We start from the raw sequence: 17,979 nt of genomic DNA, 5'->3' as shown, positions 1-17,979 counted from the left end.
CGAACATAGCGTCCACGTGAGGTAGGTGCTATGTTTTATCAAACAAATCGGCATCGTGATAAGCGCGGCGAGCGACTGGCGTTGATGTCGAATGAGTGCACCGTACAGTGTACGTAGCTCGTAGCGGTGTTATCGGGAAAGCGCGGGAAACGCGGCTATCATTGAGCTCGGTCCCCTCAGTAGGCTAGCGGCCGCCGGCAGACATGGATGGCTCCACGCGCGCGTTTCTTGTCGTTTTTTCGACGATCGCGATCGCGGTCGCGCGCGCTAACATACCGCCAGCCTCGCATGATAATATACTGCGAATACAACTGTGGGACGCGGAAGGGTTGAGCCGGGAACCTATTGTCGAAGTTACGCCGGCAACAATAAAAAATCACAAATTAAAAGTTAACTTGGAAACTTTGCACGATGCGATGATGGGTGATGAGTACCACGGCGCCGAAAGGATTCCGAGGCATAAAGTTAGACACAAAAGACGGAGGCCGAGGCAGAGCGGGACTGACCTTCCGTGGAGGTTCCACTCGGGCAAGGGACTGAAGAACGTTGAGGTGTTCAACTACGATGTGCCCTGGGACGTGATAGAGGATAATTATTCGAGCGTGTATGCTAGTGCTGTGAGTGATGCCAGTGCTCCAGTGAATGTTGAGAGGGAAGTGTCGCCACCGATGACGCTGCGACAGGACGATGAGGTAATACCAGATAGTAAATATAGGTTTTATTAGTTTTCAGGCTCGTCTTATGTTTTTAAGCAGTTTTTGTAACTTAAGTCTCTATAAAAGTAGAGATAATCTCGATATCCATTTTAATGCAAAGATTAAATTCTATTTTCTACTGATTTTTTTAGATTACAATTGATATTTCTCCTTAATTTAGACAATTCTTAGTTACTATTACATATTATCACCGATATCTTTCTACGAAGTAAAATTTATCTTATCTCGTTGCACCGATAAGTTTATTAGAATTGATTAAGTAATTTTGTTGAGTAGTCAACTGTTGAGACTTGTTTCCTTTTTTGGGTTTTCCACGCTGCTGATAAGAAATTAGGTTCCAGATAAATAATTATGTAAATTGCTTATAAATAAAGGCACGTGAATAATCAAAATTAATACTATTACAAAATATATGGGACATATAGGGATAATTATAATTTTAATATAACTAGTGTATTGGCTCTTTAATCCCGGTGATCAAACAGTATTCAACTAATATTAGCTTTACAAAATGATCACGTTTTCAATCAGAGATTAACAGTTGTTCAAAGTGTTACCAAAAATCAATTTCAAATTTGTATTCAGTTTGTGTCATCATTTTCTTATTTGTAGGAAAATAAATTTGGCTTTTTTAAAATAACATCCCGAACTACTTACTATATTATAAAATCTTTTTTAGAAAAAATTGTATATGGTTTGTACTAATATATCCATATTAGTTATTAGAAGCATTGTAAATATTCATGTAAAATTGTAAATGTTCATGTAAAAATACAACATTGAGGACTCTTTAGTAAGGAAATCCGTATAAGCAAGAAGTAGCTATAATTCTGAAAATATTTTCTAATTCTTAACTTTAATAGGTAGTTGAATAAATACATTGTTTATCTGAACAGTATTGTACTGTAGGTACGAACATTTTTAATCATTGCTAAAATTTATACGCTTATTTTATTTGCATCACTGAATATTGCGTACAATATACAATAAAAAATGTAATAAAAAAATAAATAAGGAAAATAACTATAATTCAATTTTTTGATAGTGATTTTAAGACATTCTAATATATTAAGAAACTTTGATCTTATATACTTTTACAAACACTACGTGTTGTTTAGCGGAATTAAACGTCGCACTTTATCTGGCAAAGCGAACCCTTCATCGCTTTAATTAGTTAAAAAAAAATATATAGACCAAATTTTAATTATATTTATAATTTTAAAAAGTATTTGTTTATATTGTAGGCGATATAGACAGAAGCTGCGCTTAAATGTGCAAGGAAAGATATGGAACATTCAGAAAGTCATCTTGCAACTTTGAAATAGGCTAAGAGTACGAATACCTACTCTGGAATCCAACAAACTTCGAGTACAAAGTTAGGCATTATTAAATAGAAGCTCAATATGTTGAATATGGTACATTTTTTACATTTAGTTGATGAATGTGGATTTTAAGAGAGAAAATTTTTTATTTACCTATTTAAATCGGCTACCAAAAATAGTATTAAAATACTTACCTAGAAATACTTAGAATAATTAATTAATAAATAATTTATTAATAAGGCAATTTTATTAACAACTATTTCCGCTCGATAAGTATATTATGCATATCTTTATATACTTAAGTATACAGTTATTATTAAACAAGTGCTGTTTGTAGTTGGTATTGGGTAATTTTTATAATTTATATGTACATTGGTTGTTCATTACAATAATATCACCAATTACTTATCTATTAAAAAATCTATCACATTTATATACATTTTCCTTTTAAGCATGTTTCAAAATTCTCTTATCGGTTCATGCCTCGTAGGTCTTATTATTTATTCAGTGTTGCCAGCACCATATTTTTCCGGACGTGTTGCGGACCCTCCGCAATTTTTGACATTCGACCTTTACGCAAATTGTTAATCCAATTGATACAAGGGTTGCGCATCCCGAATAAATAATGCTACCAACATTTATTAACTTTAGTAGAACTGAAATCATAAGTGTATTATCGTGGTGACTTTTACATTTTTAAATAAATCACATAATGCTTTATATTTTTTTTTAATATGAAAGTCACGAAGATGAATACTATGTAAAGTAAACAACAAGTCTCAGAAAGATTACTAATAAATATTTAAGATTTTAATACATTACATTTATTATAATTTTAATCCAATAAGAAAATTGTACATAATTTGCGCGGACATCTATTAATGGTGAGGTCCGAGTCACCTTTCTGAAAAAGACTTATTACGATTCAAGAGTCACCTCATTAAATATTAAAACCGATAATAATAAATAAATATTATCGCTTGGACCGATGCGCCCTTGGCATTCAAAGGGTATCGAGAAACTCGTGAGCACGGCCATCCATTAACTTATGAAAGTAAAGTTGAAGTTGAAGAAGGAACTTGATTGTTCGAGATAAATAGCAAGTTCGGCTACCATAGTAATTTCACATTGATCTGTAACCCGTTTACAAACGAATACAGAGAACAATAACAAAAACATTGTATCGTTTCGTTATTTTCATATCCTGCTTTATTCTTCAAAGATGAAAGGAAAAAATACAAAAAAAGGGAACCCTCGAGTCAGTGGGTACGATATGATCGGGCTGATTGGCAATCGCTATCGAATATATATGGAGACGTCTGGCTCTGGTGTGGTAACTGGTCGGCGCTGACCGCGTCCACGCCCGCCGCCCGCCGTGGACGTACGCCCGGAAATTAGGCACAAATCGATAATTTCCTACGCTTGCTGCACGCGCACTAACTAATAACGTCTGATTGACTCGTTCAACTGTTATGTCCAGCTAATGTAACTAACCCGTTTTCAATTTTGCCGAAATCAAATACGACGTGTTTGCAGGTTTTGATGAACTCGGATGATGGATTGATGAATGTAATTTTTGCTTGTTTTTGTTTTCTTTATTTCACGTTGTGTTTCGCATTCGCAGGGTTGGTAGAGGGAGTGTAGTGTTAAGACACTCCGCTTCGCAATTTCTGTCGAATTCTGGAGGCATTGTGTGTTGAGTGGCGGAACTCAACGCCGCGCTTTACCTTGATACCAGAGGGAAGAAATGAAACATTAAATATTTCGTTTTCTCGGGTGTAAATCGAACTCACAACTCACTGTACTAAATTAAAACCCTTAATGCCACTATGCTGTATTACGAGCTTGATAATTGAGTGTTCCACATATTCGTTTACATAACATACGTTTGCACGATATAAAAAAATAATTTTGAGATTTCCCTGAAACGACTAACGAGTGTTGAAATAAAAGTTAGATTTTATTATAGTAGGTTAAGTTCAAACATAGCGCCGTCCCTCCGTTTCCGTACTATTATGAATATTCAAGTACCGTAAGCCTGTAAACTGCCACAATGGAACTGCCAGCAAAGTTAGCGCGCTCTGAAATATTCTTTCAGTTTGCGAAATGGATTTTTAAGTCGCTTAAAAAGCACTCTTTCTTTTCCAATATCAAAAAAAAGAAAAAAGCAACAGAAAAGTAGGTGAAATATTAAGTAACACAGCCTATTTGACAGGAATATTAGATTTTTGGCTAAAGATTTCTATTTTATATACCTGCCTGCCTGTGTAATATAATTTAAAGGACTATGTGGTATTTAGTATATAAATATATTCAACTAATAAATAAAAAAAATAATCAGCTTCATGCTATCCTGTACATAGCAAGGCATGCAGAGGGAACCTAGTGTTAAGATACTCCTTCCTAAACTTTCCGTCGTATTTTGGAGACATTGTGAGTTGAATTGTCTAATAACTAATAAATATTCCAGATTATTTATGATTGTAGACGCTGGACAATTTTGGCACAGTTGGAAATGTTTTAATAAAGTAAGATGGCTTCCAAGTCACAATGTGTGTGAAAAAATATGATCTATCATATAAATATGAAATTATAATGCTTACGCACTAAGGAGTGTCGCTTGCGGTATTTCTTACAGTTACGGTTGCATCCTCTCGTCCATCTTGTTTAAGATCAGGCAGTAAGATCGTTCCCACGATAGAAAATGTTTTTTTACTTTTAAATCGAGATTTCATTTCATTAATAATTTTGATATAAGAAAAACGATAACGAGAGGCCCCGCTCTGGTTATCGTTTTTCTCGCAAAACAATTTATTCGTCCTAAAGACTGAACCATAACCATCCTCTTTGCAGTCGGAATCTATCCTACTGAAAAAAAAAAGGTCACAGTCACACCCTTGGATCCCTTTGCCATGACTGGCCTCGGATGTGTTTTTTAGTTAATATGAAAATAATCCATTCTCTTGGTTGGTCCTTTTTTAAATTATTATATTAAAAAGTTAGTTCCATTAGTACCTACAGATTTCATCTCAGCCCTCTGAATAGTTCAGTCTAGAAAATATTCTTTTAAACAATTCAAATGATAATCTAGATGAATAGAGATAGAGATAAAATCACCAAACATATCATGTTAATAATCTTTAATTAAGAATAAATTAAGATTTTGATTTTATTACCTAAAAGCTAATAACATGTAAAGTAATAAAATATGGCCTTCGTTATGGCATGTTTTAATAAACAAAAATTATGAGAGTTCTTACTAGAATATGAACCATTTACTGTTAAAATTAAGCATTGTTTAATTGGCAATTTCAGCTTATATTACAGTCTAATTTTGGCAGTAATGTAATGTAATATGATTTTATTTGGAAGATAACAATCGTTGTACTTTAATTAGCTTAGCATCAGCTTTGTTTTGTACTACGTACATGTTATATTGCTTTTGTAATCAAATATCTTACAAAAGTACTTTATTGAACAAAAGAAGAAGTAATTTCTTATCTTTAAACGAACCTGAGTCGGAAGCAAAATAAATGTTACTTTTACGTGAGAAATATCCTACATTTCTAAAACTAACTTTTTAATTTCTTAACATACTTTACTATGTGCAATATTATAACAATGTTATAAAATCATAAACAATACTTACAATATATCGTGACTGAAGGCAATTCACGTAATTGCACTTACGTAGGTACTCGTACGTATGCGAGTCCAGTAAAAACAAACTGGTTGTCCACATTGTATTCTGTTCTTAAATGTTTCTTAAAAACATTTTGATATCTTGTATAACCAAAAACTATCTGGATGACAGATTCCATTCCTTTGGGAACTAAATTGTCTTTGAAATGTTTCATATTAAAGCTTCTTAATGCTCCCGTAGAGTTTTCGAAGAAAACAATGGTTGGTGTGCTTATTAAGGTATCGTTTTACTGACTAAGTTATTTTAATTGTGAATTTGTATAAAACTTTCAGTGTTTCCCAAAGGAAATTTTATATAGTTTATCCTAATTTATGTACTTTTATTATATTATTGATTAATTGACGAGTCCGGTAAGTTTTAAACTTGACACTGATTGGTTTAATATTACATTACGAAGAAATGAAACTTTTATGTATATTCATTCCTCCAAGTGGGAATCGAACCCAAGCATATCGTGTTTACAGTCGCACCACAGCCTTGTGTTTTAATATTATAACAATTTAATTTCCTTTCATACTAATTTAAAAACTGCGCATAATTAAGCTACTCCCTTTATTATACGCAAGTGTCAAAAAGTATGATAAACAAAATTATGTATTGCCAGCAATAATCAGTTGGCTAAGAAATAACTGAGTTTTTAATGGATTACACAGTTCCAGGTACGCGGTCACAGCACGCGATGAACACCTACCTACCTATAATTAATAATAATAAAATTAAATCACCAAACCGTTTAAATAACGTTTTTTAGCTACGCCTTCAAATATTTGACATTTACTAAAAAAACCTGATTTTAACTTTGATTTTTTTAATTGATAGAAAATCTATCATTGCAAGATTAAAAATCTATAACTGTATTTTATGCTAACGAAGCTTTCGAGGGCTGCTATCGGTAAAAAAGATCAACGCCATATTTCTTTTTTATCTGTGTTACCCAAACTACTCGTAGGTACTTTCAAGTTCGAAAATTATTATATTATTGCGTGACATTAAACTATGAAAAAATTAATCGACCAGGATTTTCATTATACTTTCAACCGTCTTTATGCTCTTTAATATTTAGTTTCCGTGCAAATCGTTTAAATTGTATTACAGACCATATTTAAAATTAAAATATTACTACTATAAAAAGAGGCTTTTACAGATTTACATACTTACGTTTTAGAAAAGCATAATATATGCAAATCCCTATTTAATATCATTTTTTTACAATTAAAAGATATTATATAGGGTTGTGAAGATGGCCGTAAATCTTCATTCATTTAAAATAAGCACATCCCTAAAATATTAAATCGATATCAAAATATGATAATATGTAAAAATATGTGTAAAGATTATCAATAACGAATGTTCGTTGAATCGTTCGACTCGAGTTCGAAAGTCACGTAAGTAATAACTTGCAACGTTTTAAAAATATTATTATAATTTAGATGGTACGTCAATGATCTTTTACTTAAAGGTTTAATATTGAGAGATTTTTAAATTTAAGTGTTTTTTATAATCTAAAAATAAATGCTTTTTTTAATTTGAATTTAAATTAAAATAATGAGAATATATTTACTTAAGTCGAGATAATTCTGAAATGATAAACCTGATTTCAATTATTTTATTAAAATAATGTTTTGTGTTTTATTTATGTTTTAAAACTAATTACGTATGAAGTTTATATTTCGTGTAAATATATAACATTTATATTTATAGGTATTTGAAAAGAACGAAGCTTCGAAATGTCGTTTTTGGTTTGGGTAATATAATTAAATTTTTGGTTCCCTCTGCCTTCCCTGCTCTATGCCAAGTACAGCGTGTAGCTAAAAAAATAAAATAAATAAAGAACAGAGGTAAATAAACCATATGCAATGTCTATAGATCTGTATAAGAGTACTTGGAAAAGAAAAAAAACATATGGTTTACTTTTTCTGCTTTATTTTAAAGAATGGTACTTGAACTAGTTATAGAACTTCAAGTGACATTCTTTGAAGTGTGAGACGTATTTTATGAGACGTTTCTGTTACTTTTTTGTCTTGGTGGTATCTATTTGGAGAGTTGAAGTTGCCTTTTAAACAACAACATTTTAATTATATTAAAATTCTGTTAAAAAATCTTCTTAAAAATAAATTAAAAATATGAATAAAAAAATTACCTTGGAATGTAATAAAGTAATATGGACTTTTGAAACAAAAATATTATCTCTAAATTAGTTTTTCTGGAGGTGATTTTTCTTTAAATTTCTAATAAAATACAAAAAAACCTAAAATATTTTATTTCTGTTTTAACTGAGCTTGAGTATTTTTTAATATTGATTCTCATGAGAACCAATCGGGATAAAAACTAGCGATATTGGCCTATGTGGGTATTTCTCGTATTTCTAGGGATAGTAATTTCTATGACATTCGAGTCCGTATATACAATGTATTTTGTAACAATAGATAAAGTTAGTAGGTACATTGCAAGATTTTATTATGTGAGATAAGATTAAAGGAAAATATGCAGATTTATTAATACATTTACATAAAGTAGTTGTATGTAAACATTAATACAACAAATATTAGTAAATAAAACTATTATTATATACCTAAATGAAAATAATGAAATTTTAATGCAGTAAAAAACCTCAATTACAAAAAAAAGGAAATATGTAAAAAAATGCGCATGTCTATATATAGGACAGATTAAATATATTTTTTAATCTGTCTAACATGTTAATGCAGCTGTAAATAACCTTCATTAGTAATAAAGATAGCCATCGCATCTCTCGAGTAGAGCCTGTTTAGAAAGATTGCAACAAGTATCGCGTAAAACGATAAAAAAGATCAACACGAGTTTGATAGAGAACCCCGAGGCGCCTCTCGCCGTACATTGCACGTTTTAAACGATCGCTGTCAATTTTTATTTACTGAGTAAAGATTTATATATGTATACTTAATAAAAAATAGCTTGTTTAAATATAGTCTATGAACGTTTTTTGATTTAGTCTTAATATTTGATTAATATCTATTTATTTTTCTAAAAGGAAAAAGTCTTTAAGATAGTGATGTGGAGTATATATTAGAGTAGAGTATAAGTATTGTAGAGAATCATCTAATAATTTTTACATCATTATCCGTTTTTTTCACAATTTCGATTTTTTTTGTAAAGCAACCCTGTCGGTTGCTGAACCTAGCACCGCACTTCCTTTACCTAATCTTGGAAAATATCTGCAAGACAAATATTCATAAATGTTCTTCCGAGTAGAATCGAACTCAGGCTTCGCGTTCAGTTAAGGACTTTACAACGTGACACCATGGTGTCCTCTTTAGCTCTGAAATCTGAATCACATATTATTATTTTAACTACACAGTACTTTTCATTACTTAAAGAATTTATAAAAATAACATTTGATAATCAACTTACGTCTTTTAAAGGTATGGGAAAACTTAAATCCACTTCAATCAGCGATATAAATTCATCTGCGCGTCAGATCATATTTAATTTACTTTGCTGATTAAATATAATGCAATTATTTTAAATAATTCAAAAATTATGTCATGTTTGTACACTTTTCAATATAATATGTACCTACTATCCTAAGTAAGCCTCGCTATAGCTTTGAGGCACAAATGTGTGGCTGTGAATACGACAGGTTGTGGGTTTGATCCTCATTCGAGGAAATGAAATGTTTAATATTTTCATTTCATCGCTCTATTGTCAAAGCAAAGCACGGCGTTGAGTTCCGCTACTCAACCCGCAATGCGTCTAGAATTTGGCGGAATGTGGGCAGCGGAGTGTCTAAGCACTAGGCTCCCTTTGCCTACCTTGCTACATATGAAGCTGGCATACACAAAATGAAATCGAATTACAATAACGGTTATTTTTAAACTTGATAAAATAAATATTCAAATAGCCAACGATGTTTCTTTTGGAAAAAAATCGATATTTGACTTGTGACGACATTAACCATTTTATTATTCCAATTATATCGACTATGTAGTAGAATGTAACTTTTTTCTGTTATTCACTAACAATGTAAGCAATAAAAGCGGGGGGCGCACGTATAAAAAAGGCGTTTTCAATTTACACTCTACATTTAAAGTTATAACACCCATTAGTTATATATGTAGAAATAAATTAGTTTTCAAATAATACTAATATTATAATTATTTTAGATTCCAATATTTTAGATCAAAAATGTAATTTTCTAAAGCGTCGAAAATTTATATTTCCCGTGAAATAATTCGCATAACTTTGTTTATATATGTGAATGTTTCGCACTCACTCACCATTAAGTGTTAAACATGCAAATGTATTAAATTTTAAAAATACCTTGTAATATTTGGTATAAAAACGATTTTACAGTGTAACAAAATTATTGAGTGAGTAAAATAAACAAAAACATTAAATTAGTGTGTGCAACTAGCAGGTTCATCTTTGCGTTGGTTAATATAGTTATACGAGTATACGTATATATAAATAATACCATAGATATTATTAAAATTCTAAAAATAAAATTTTAGATATATTAAATTGTTTTGAGTTTTTGGACCAAGTATTTGGGTAAAAATACGTCAATAAGACATACTCAAGTTGCATGAAGAAATACATTTTTTTTTAAATTATAAAACTAATTTAATATTTTAAATTATAAAACATTAAAATATAGACTCAAAAATATATTAAACGAAATTAAATATTCAATTATAAGTATAAAATAGCAGAACAATATTAAAAAAAAAACATTTAAAATTTAATTTTCGAACAGCACTATTTATGACACGCCGCAAGGGATTATAAAATTAAGATCTTTAATACACATAATCGATATCTGTTATCGATATCGACATCTAATTATTTCTATTACGTTTGAATGGCACATCCATCTTGTGATGAAAGAGGTTACAATCAGCTGAATTGTGTGTCAGACAATAAATAATCCAAGATGTGTTGAGATGTCTCTAATTAAGTTCTTGTGGGTCCGAACATTACGTGGGCGGGAAGTACTGGGGCTTAACGATCTTTCTTGCCACAAACATACATACAGACCAAAATAAACTCTATAGAATAAGTAATTATGTCAGAATTACGTCAGAGTCCTACATTTGTGGGCATTGCTTATTTTTACATAATTGATAATGTTAATGAAAAGCCTGGTATAAAATATATATGCTAATGTTGCATGTCGAAGATTAAATATGGGACGCTGATATCTTTATGAGAGAAATGTGATTCTTCATTATCATAAATTAATAGATAGAGTTTACTGATTTGTTTGTTCGTGTTGTAGCTATATCTTAGTAAAATAAATATGTAATTTATTATAGTATTTTAAGTAATAATTTATCGCAGTAAACAATTTTGTTTTGGAATGAAAGTAAAGTAAATCGCCTATACAACATAATTTTAAATGAAAAATAAAAAAATATATTACATAAACTTAACACGAAACCATAAAAGTCCACCAAATTAAGTTCTAGCGTACCTACCTAAACATTTAAAAACACAGATTTATAGCAACAATAAAAACATTATTAAAACAATCTAACATTACACCGCTAATTTCAAGAGAACGAAATTAAAAAGTCCATTTTAACTGGCCGTAAACGTAAAAACAAATTCGAAACGTCATAAAAACGTAACCATTCATAATATAAGGTGTGTTTACGTGACGTGGGACCTCCTACGATTCTGTAGTGAAACGATCTTTAATCATAGTCATTCCTTCAACATAACAAGGCACATGCGAGTACAAAGTAAGAGATAGGACCCACTCGCCCATTCCGTGAGACCAAACAATGTGCTCACCGACCAATTTGTCACGCGTGTATACAGAGATAGGAAAACATTAAAATTTAGCTTCTAGCCCTTATTTCATGTACAATAAAGTTCAAAATGCGATAGAAAACTGATTTTAGAGTACTGGACACACTCGCTATGGTTTACGACGACAAAGAGACGCGATTAATACTATGTTCACAAGTCTTTCAATGTAAATATGGAAGTTGCATCGTATTTTAGTTTATGTAAATTAAGGACACCTATGGCTTATTGAATAAATTGAATTTATTGAATTTATTGCTTAGGGCGTTTCATGGGGTCGATATAGTTGATGTTGTGTGCTTTCCTTTTATCGTTTTATATTAGACGGGGGACAAGTACGATAGTAAATATATTTTGAAATATTTATTCTATAATATTTATTGTCAACAGATAAAATTTATTCACAGAGTAAATATTGTAAGTTATATATGAAAAATATGTGAGAGGCTTTCTTAAAAACATTTTCACATTTTCAGAACCAAACTTATACATATTTGTGAAAGAATATTATTTTTTGTCATATAAAAAATATTTTTATACTTGTTTGAGAAAACATTATCTTTCCTTTTTTTACACAAGTTATATTTTTTCTATATGGCTATAAGCTATCCAATAAACTGGTAAAAGATATCCCAACGAAGAATAAAGGAGCTAAAGCAGGCGAGCGCCTGTCGTCACTGAACTAACAATTTATGCATGGGCCTAATGGCGCCCGATCGTTGTTTGCCAAGCTTTCTATGAAATTTTATTCGGTAATGTAGCCTCCTTGTCTTGCTTCAATTTCACATTGTCAATATGGCTTATTGTTTTGTAATTTGAGATAATACAGGATGAAAATGTAAATATTTTTAACTTACGTGTAATGGTTTTGTATGAAGTTGTGCTTGTTTTAATATTATATAGTTTTAAAAACATATTTAATATATATCACAGTAAATATGAAGTCATGGGTGCCGTTTTATACATATTAAGTTTATTGAATATTATTATGTTATTTATTATTGCTTATTTTCGAATTTTAATTACACATAATTAAAAGCTATATCCAAGCCATATTTCAATCCTATTTCGTTCTGCACTTTCCGCTGAAGTTATTTGCCTCGTTGCCAAAGCGAGAAAATGAAAATATTAAATACTTCATTTCTGTTGACGGGAATCGAAGCGCTTGTGCCGCTGTGTCAAGACTGGCTTCAAACTTGTCTGTTTAGTATTTTTATAGAATCTTTAAATATGTTTAAATTGGATCATCTAATATTTGTTTTTTTTTACGAGATGGTGACCTCGTAAGATATCATAAGATGTAAAGAAGCTGAAGGCTTTCTCAATTCAATTGAATGTAACTACAATAACGCTATATTTTTAGTAAATCTATACAACTATACATTAAATACATATATACGTTATTAAAGAACAAGAAGATACTGTTAAACTGATGAGAGTCTCCGAGTTTATAAGAAAAATATCCTCTTAAGAAAGCGCACTGTGCTGAGCTCGAGCATTTGTCGTGAACATTCGAGGACGCGGAATGCTATAAGTAGAATCCTTTTGCCCTTTATCGGTTGTACAAAACGGTAGACTGCTTTTATAAAAACCGAGAGTTACATTACAAATAGTACGCATCATAGCATATTAAAACAATTCCATTTTCTGATAAATGGAATATCTTTTCATCTCCAATAATGTATTAATATTAGATATTGAAAATTGCTTTAAACTATTTACTTTGAGAGTAAACAAGATATTTTTAGATTATACTTTTTGCAGATTGGAGGATGAATTTAAATCGTTTCTGTGCTTTAGTATATGGATTTAGTTCATTTCTCATCATCGTTACATTCATTAGTTAAAGTCATAATCACCATTGGTTACTTAAAAAATCAGCTTCATGCTGTATCCCTCACACAGCAGGATAGGCAGAGGGAACCTAGTGTTAAGACATTCCGTTCTTCACTCTCCGTTAAGTGGAATAAAGCCGTGCCTTTTTCTCGACACTGAAGCGAATATTTTATTTCCTCAAATGAGGATCGAACCCACAACCAGTCATTCACTCGCCACTACTGTCGTCAAATTTGTTACCTCAAAGTCAATTAATAAAATTCGTATCTCTATTTGTGTTTCTTATCGTATCTCCCACTGGACGCGTCAATTGAACCGTTATCGATCTCTCCCCATTGTTTACCGTTTATTCTGCAATATGCCGAATACCTTTACGATGCGAGCACCATTGACAGAGAGTCAGGAGACTTTTTACAATACGCGCCCAGTTGCATTCATTCGATCGGAACAGATTAAAAAACTACGCGAGCACACAAGAATGCAATAAACAATGAGTCTTCCTTTGACTGCGTTCCTGCCTTATAAGGGCAGTAGCTTCGTATATTACAAAAACATAAATTATATGGACCTTATCGATTTAAAGAACAGCCTTAAGCTTTTTGTCATATTTTCATCGAACTTCTTCCTACGCGTCTATCGTCGACTGCGGTTATAAATCAAATAATAAATAAATCAGCATTACGTAGCATCTCACACACAGCAGGGTAGGCAGAGGGACCCTTGTGTTAAAACACTCCGTTCTCCACTTTTCGCCGAATTCTGGATGTTTACCGTGTTGAGTTGTGGAACTGAACGCCGCGCTTTTGCCTCAACACGAGAGCAACGAAATGGAAACATAAATTTAAATGAATATTTTATTTCTTCGAGTGGGGATCGAACTCACAACCAGTTGCGTTAACAGTTACACTTTGGGCCCCTGGCCTCATTTGACTTCGGTTATAGTGGTTAAAATATTAAACTTAGTTTGTGGTTCAAGTATTAAGATTTCAATTCCCAATATGTCAAGAGGATGAGTTATGGCCGCTTTATGTGAAGTTCCTTAGCTGCAATATACAAGCAATTGTTTTACAGGACAGTGCACTCCCCGGAGATGGACTAGCTTTGTTAGGTAGATTGGCCTTACAGCTTCTGATTTGATCAGTCTCGGCATTCTATTGACCCCTATGTATGCGGGATTTGATTGCCTTTAGACTGCTCTTTCTCATTTAATATTAATCAAAATAAAAATATTATGTAGTTTTTTAAGAATAATATAATTAAATTTGAGGTCAGCCGGTTGGACGGTTGAGGGTTCAGTCTTGAAACATTCAAAAGTAGGGAACGTAGTGTTTTAACACTAGATTTCCTCTACCTACCCTGATGTATGCAGGGTATAGCATGAAGCTGATATTTTTTTAAATTTAATTTAAATTTATAATTAAAATTCATAGCTAAAGATGTAGAAGCAAACACTAAGTGAACTTTATTAACTTTGCATATTACTCCCACTATTTTACAACACTTTTTCTCTATAAAAAAGTCTTAATGCCCATATAATCATTAGCGGGGGAAAACTCATACATTTTTTCCGTTCTAAGAAACATCGTTACAAAAATAACATTAGGCCGGAGCTAATGTAATTTGTTTCGCAAATGATGTTATACGTTGTAATAAGCTCGACGGCGGCGAGACTGAAAAAACACTACCTCATAGCGTCTGTAATCCTGGTAGTATATGTTACTTTAATATAAGCAGCTTACGTGCTTTGCCTAAAATATTATTATACAAATCGGTGTATTTTATAAGCAATATGGAAAGTTGATAAGCTTCCTGTTTTAATAGCTGTCAGATAAGCTGTTCCATTAGTTTTTATATTTTATGTTTATTTTCTTTCTTCTAATTATATCCCACATATAGCAGGGTAGGCAGAGGGAACCTATGAACCTAATGTTAAGTATATATCGAGGTAGAGGGACAGCGAAATGTTTAAAACACATCGTACTCCACTTTATGGCTATTTTTTTTAATACGAAACCACATTACACCATTTATACAATTTATTTTTATAAATTTTATAATATTATAAAAATAAGTAACATAAAAATATATATTAGAAAGATGCTAGAATTGTAAAAGCCCTCTTGTCGAAACTTAACTTTTTTTTAATTTATGCCTACATGATTATTTATATAGTACAACTCGCTTGAACTATACGAATATTTATTAAATTATTTTCAGTTTTCAATAGAGAGATGCGTTAAGCAAGCTCATTTTGGGTGACGTTTTCTAACAACAAACTTTGCAAATAGTTGCTATATGAGTATTTTATCAGAATTAAATTAGCGGTTTGGCCCTGATTGCTTAAAAGACAGATAGACAGACAGACAGAGTTACTTTCGAATTTATAATATAGTTATGGATATTATACATATAATTTAATAATTCAATTATATAAAAAAAACGAAAATCGCTTAAACCCATTCAGACTAAAATGGTTCCAAAACGCTCGAGCATTACTCACAAAGATCCAAACTCACAAATAAATGAATGACTCGTGAACAAGCGGCAACTTTTTGTAATCAGTGGGCTGGCAAAGAATCGTCCGAAATGTAGAGCGTTCGAATTAAGCAAATTAACTTTTTTATTATAAAGACAGCTTTGAACGACGTTTAATTAATTATCTCTTTCTTTTTATTTTAGAAATTGTGATTAATTTTACTTTTTGACTGAGAGTTTTGAAGCTTTTTTTGTGTATTTTTAACTATTAAATATGGGAAGTATAAGGTTTTTTAATTTATTTTTAAAGTCATCTTACTGTATGTTTGTTGAAATTGAACTTTTCGGTATTTGGGAGGTATTTATTATGACGTAGTCGTGGCGGCGGCCACAAAGTGTGATTGTTAACGCTACAGATTGTGAAGTCAGTTTACACTCGAGGAAATGAAATATTTAATATTTTCATTTCTTCGCTCTGGTATCGAGGTAAGTCGTGGCGTTGAGTTCCGCCACTCAAAACTCAATTCGGAATTCGGCGGAAAATGGGGAACAAACTGCCTTAACACTAGGTTCCCTCTGCCTTGGTATGTGCGTGATACAGCGTGAAAGCTAAAAAAAAACTATCGTAGTAGTATTTTACATATTTATTTCGACATAGTAAGCTTAGGTTACTAGTCACAAGATAAACCTTTACTACTTAACGTATCACTATACTCATTTTCAACGCCGCCCGTTTTCTGATAAGAGCAGAGAAATAAAAAATGTTTTTTTATGCTTTAATAATATTACATTGATCTTTTAATGTCAAGAATTGTTTATTTGTTATATAGCTGATTACAATTTAAACTGATGAACACCTACATGTTGTAAAATAGTCATAAAAAATCTAATATCCCCATGCATTAAATAATTATTTCAAAGAATTAACAGTCCACGTCTATTGCAATATTCTGTGTGAGTTATGTTTAATTATCGCTTTATGTGTGTAATATTTCAATTAGTTTCAGTTATCATTTTGTAACGAAAATTTAATCATTTTACTTATAATAATAACTTTCCTGATTCCTTAATTAATTTAATATCTAACTTTCCGTAGTATTCTATATTCCAAAAAAATAATAGAAACAAACAGATCTCTCCATTGAATATATTATTATTTGAATATATTATAGGTACACATCATATTCTCAACCTAAATATTTATTTACATTACAAAATAAATGAGCAATACAAATTTCACAAACCGCCGAAATAAATATGTTTCCTCAATCCGTTATACTAATTTTGATTCGACGGTGAAATGGCGTCGAGATAATGAATTAAAATGTTTAATTAAACAAGAAAATGTAACTAATTCAGTTTGTGGTTTGGTAAAATTCAAATCATTCAGTAGCTTCCGCATTCAAATGTATTTATTAATCGCTCCACCGAGTTCATTAAGCGAGTAAATATTTTGCTTTAATATATCCATTCGCATGGAAACTGTTTGTGTGCGATGGTCATTACGTTATAAATTATAATATATTATACTAGTTATTCAAACGCGGCTTCGCCCGCTTATTATATTGCACGCAAATTATTAAGTCTCCATATTTGTAGCCTATGTTTTATTCTGATATATAAGCTATATTACTGCAAAGTTTCATCCAAATTAGTTCAGTAGTTTTTGTAAGAAAGTGGAACAATCATTCATCTTTACAAAATTTCAAATTTATAAATAATAATACGATGAGGCAGGTCTTTTGTTGAACTAAATTTTTAGAAGGGTTACAACTTACAAGAGTTAAGTTTAGAGTTTCCTATGTACTAATATTATAAATGTAAAATGACTATATTCTAACCTACCTATCTAATACCCTTTCGCTGCCAAGCCGCTGAGCTGTTTTTAATGAAACTTGGCAAGGACATGGCTGGAACGCAAGGGCGGACAAAGGCTATGTTTTATCTCGGAAAATTATGTTATTACTGCGTTTTCGCCAGTAATAACCGAACTTTTACTAAAACTGGACATCGAATTCCTTTAATATAAATCTCAGTTTTTAAATGAAATAATAAAAACATTATGTTATTAAAACTAAGAATAAAACTTAAGCCTTTATCGCAAACTATCTGAGCCAGATATCAAATAGCTTGATTA

General features: G+C 31.3%; 1 protein-coding gene across 1 annotated transcript in view; it reads left to right on the top strand.

Annotated features, from left to right (window-relative positions):
• Nucleotides 1–107: 107 nt before the first annotated feature.
• LOC146533820 (G-protein coupled receptor Mth2-like) overlaps nt 108–17,979 on the top strand; it is a 62,211-nt gene continuing 44,339 nt past the window's right edge. Inside the window, exon 1 of the mRNA XM_085194417.1 lies at nt 108–692. Coding sequence (XP_085050543.1) covers nt 204–692 — 489 coding nt within the window. The 5' untranslated portion in view covers nt 108–203. The remainder of the gene's footprint in view (nt 693–17,979) is intronic.

The sequence above is a fragment of the Heliconius melpomene genome, chromosome 12, assembly GCF_056956725.1.
Source record: "Heliconius melpomene rosina isolate 202511_hmr_F chromosome 12, ASM5695672v1, whole genome shotgun sequence".
NCBI classification, from domain to species: Eukaryota; Metazoa; Arthropoda; class Insecta; order Lepidoptera; family Nymphalidae; genus Heliconius; species Heliconius melpomene.
The sequence above is the reverse complement of the archived record's forward strand: the minus strand, read 5'-3'. Positions and strand labels throughout refer to the sequence as shown.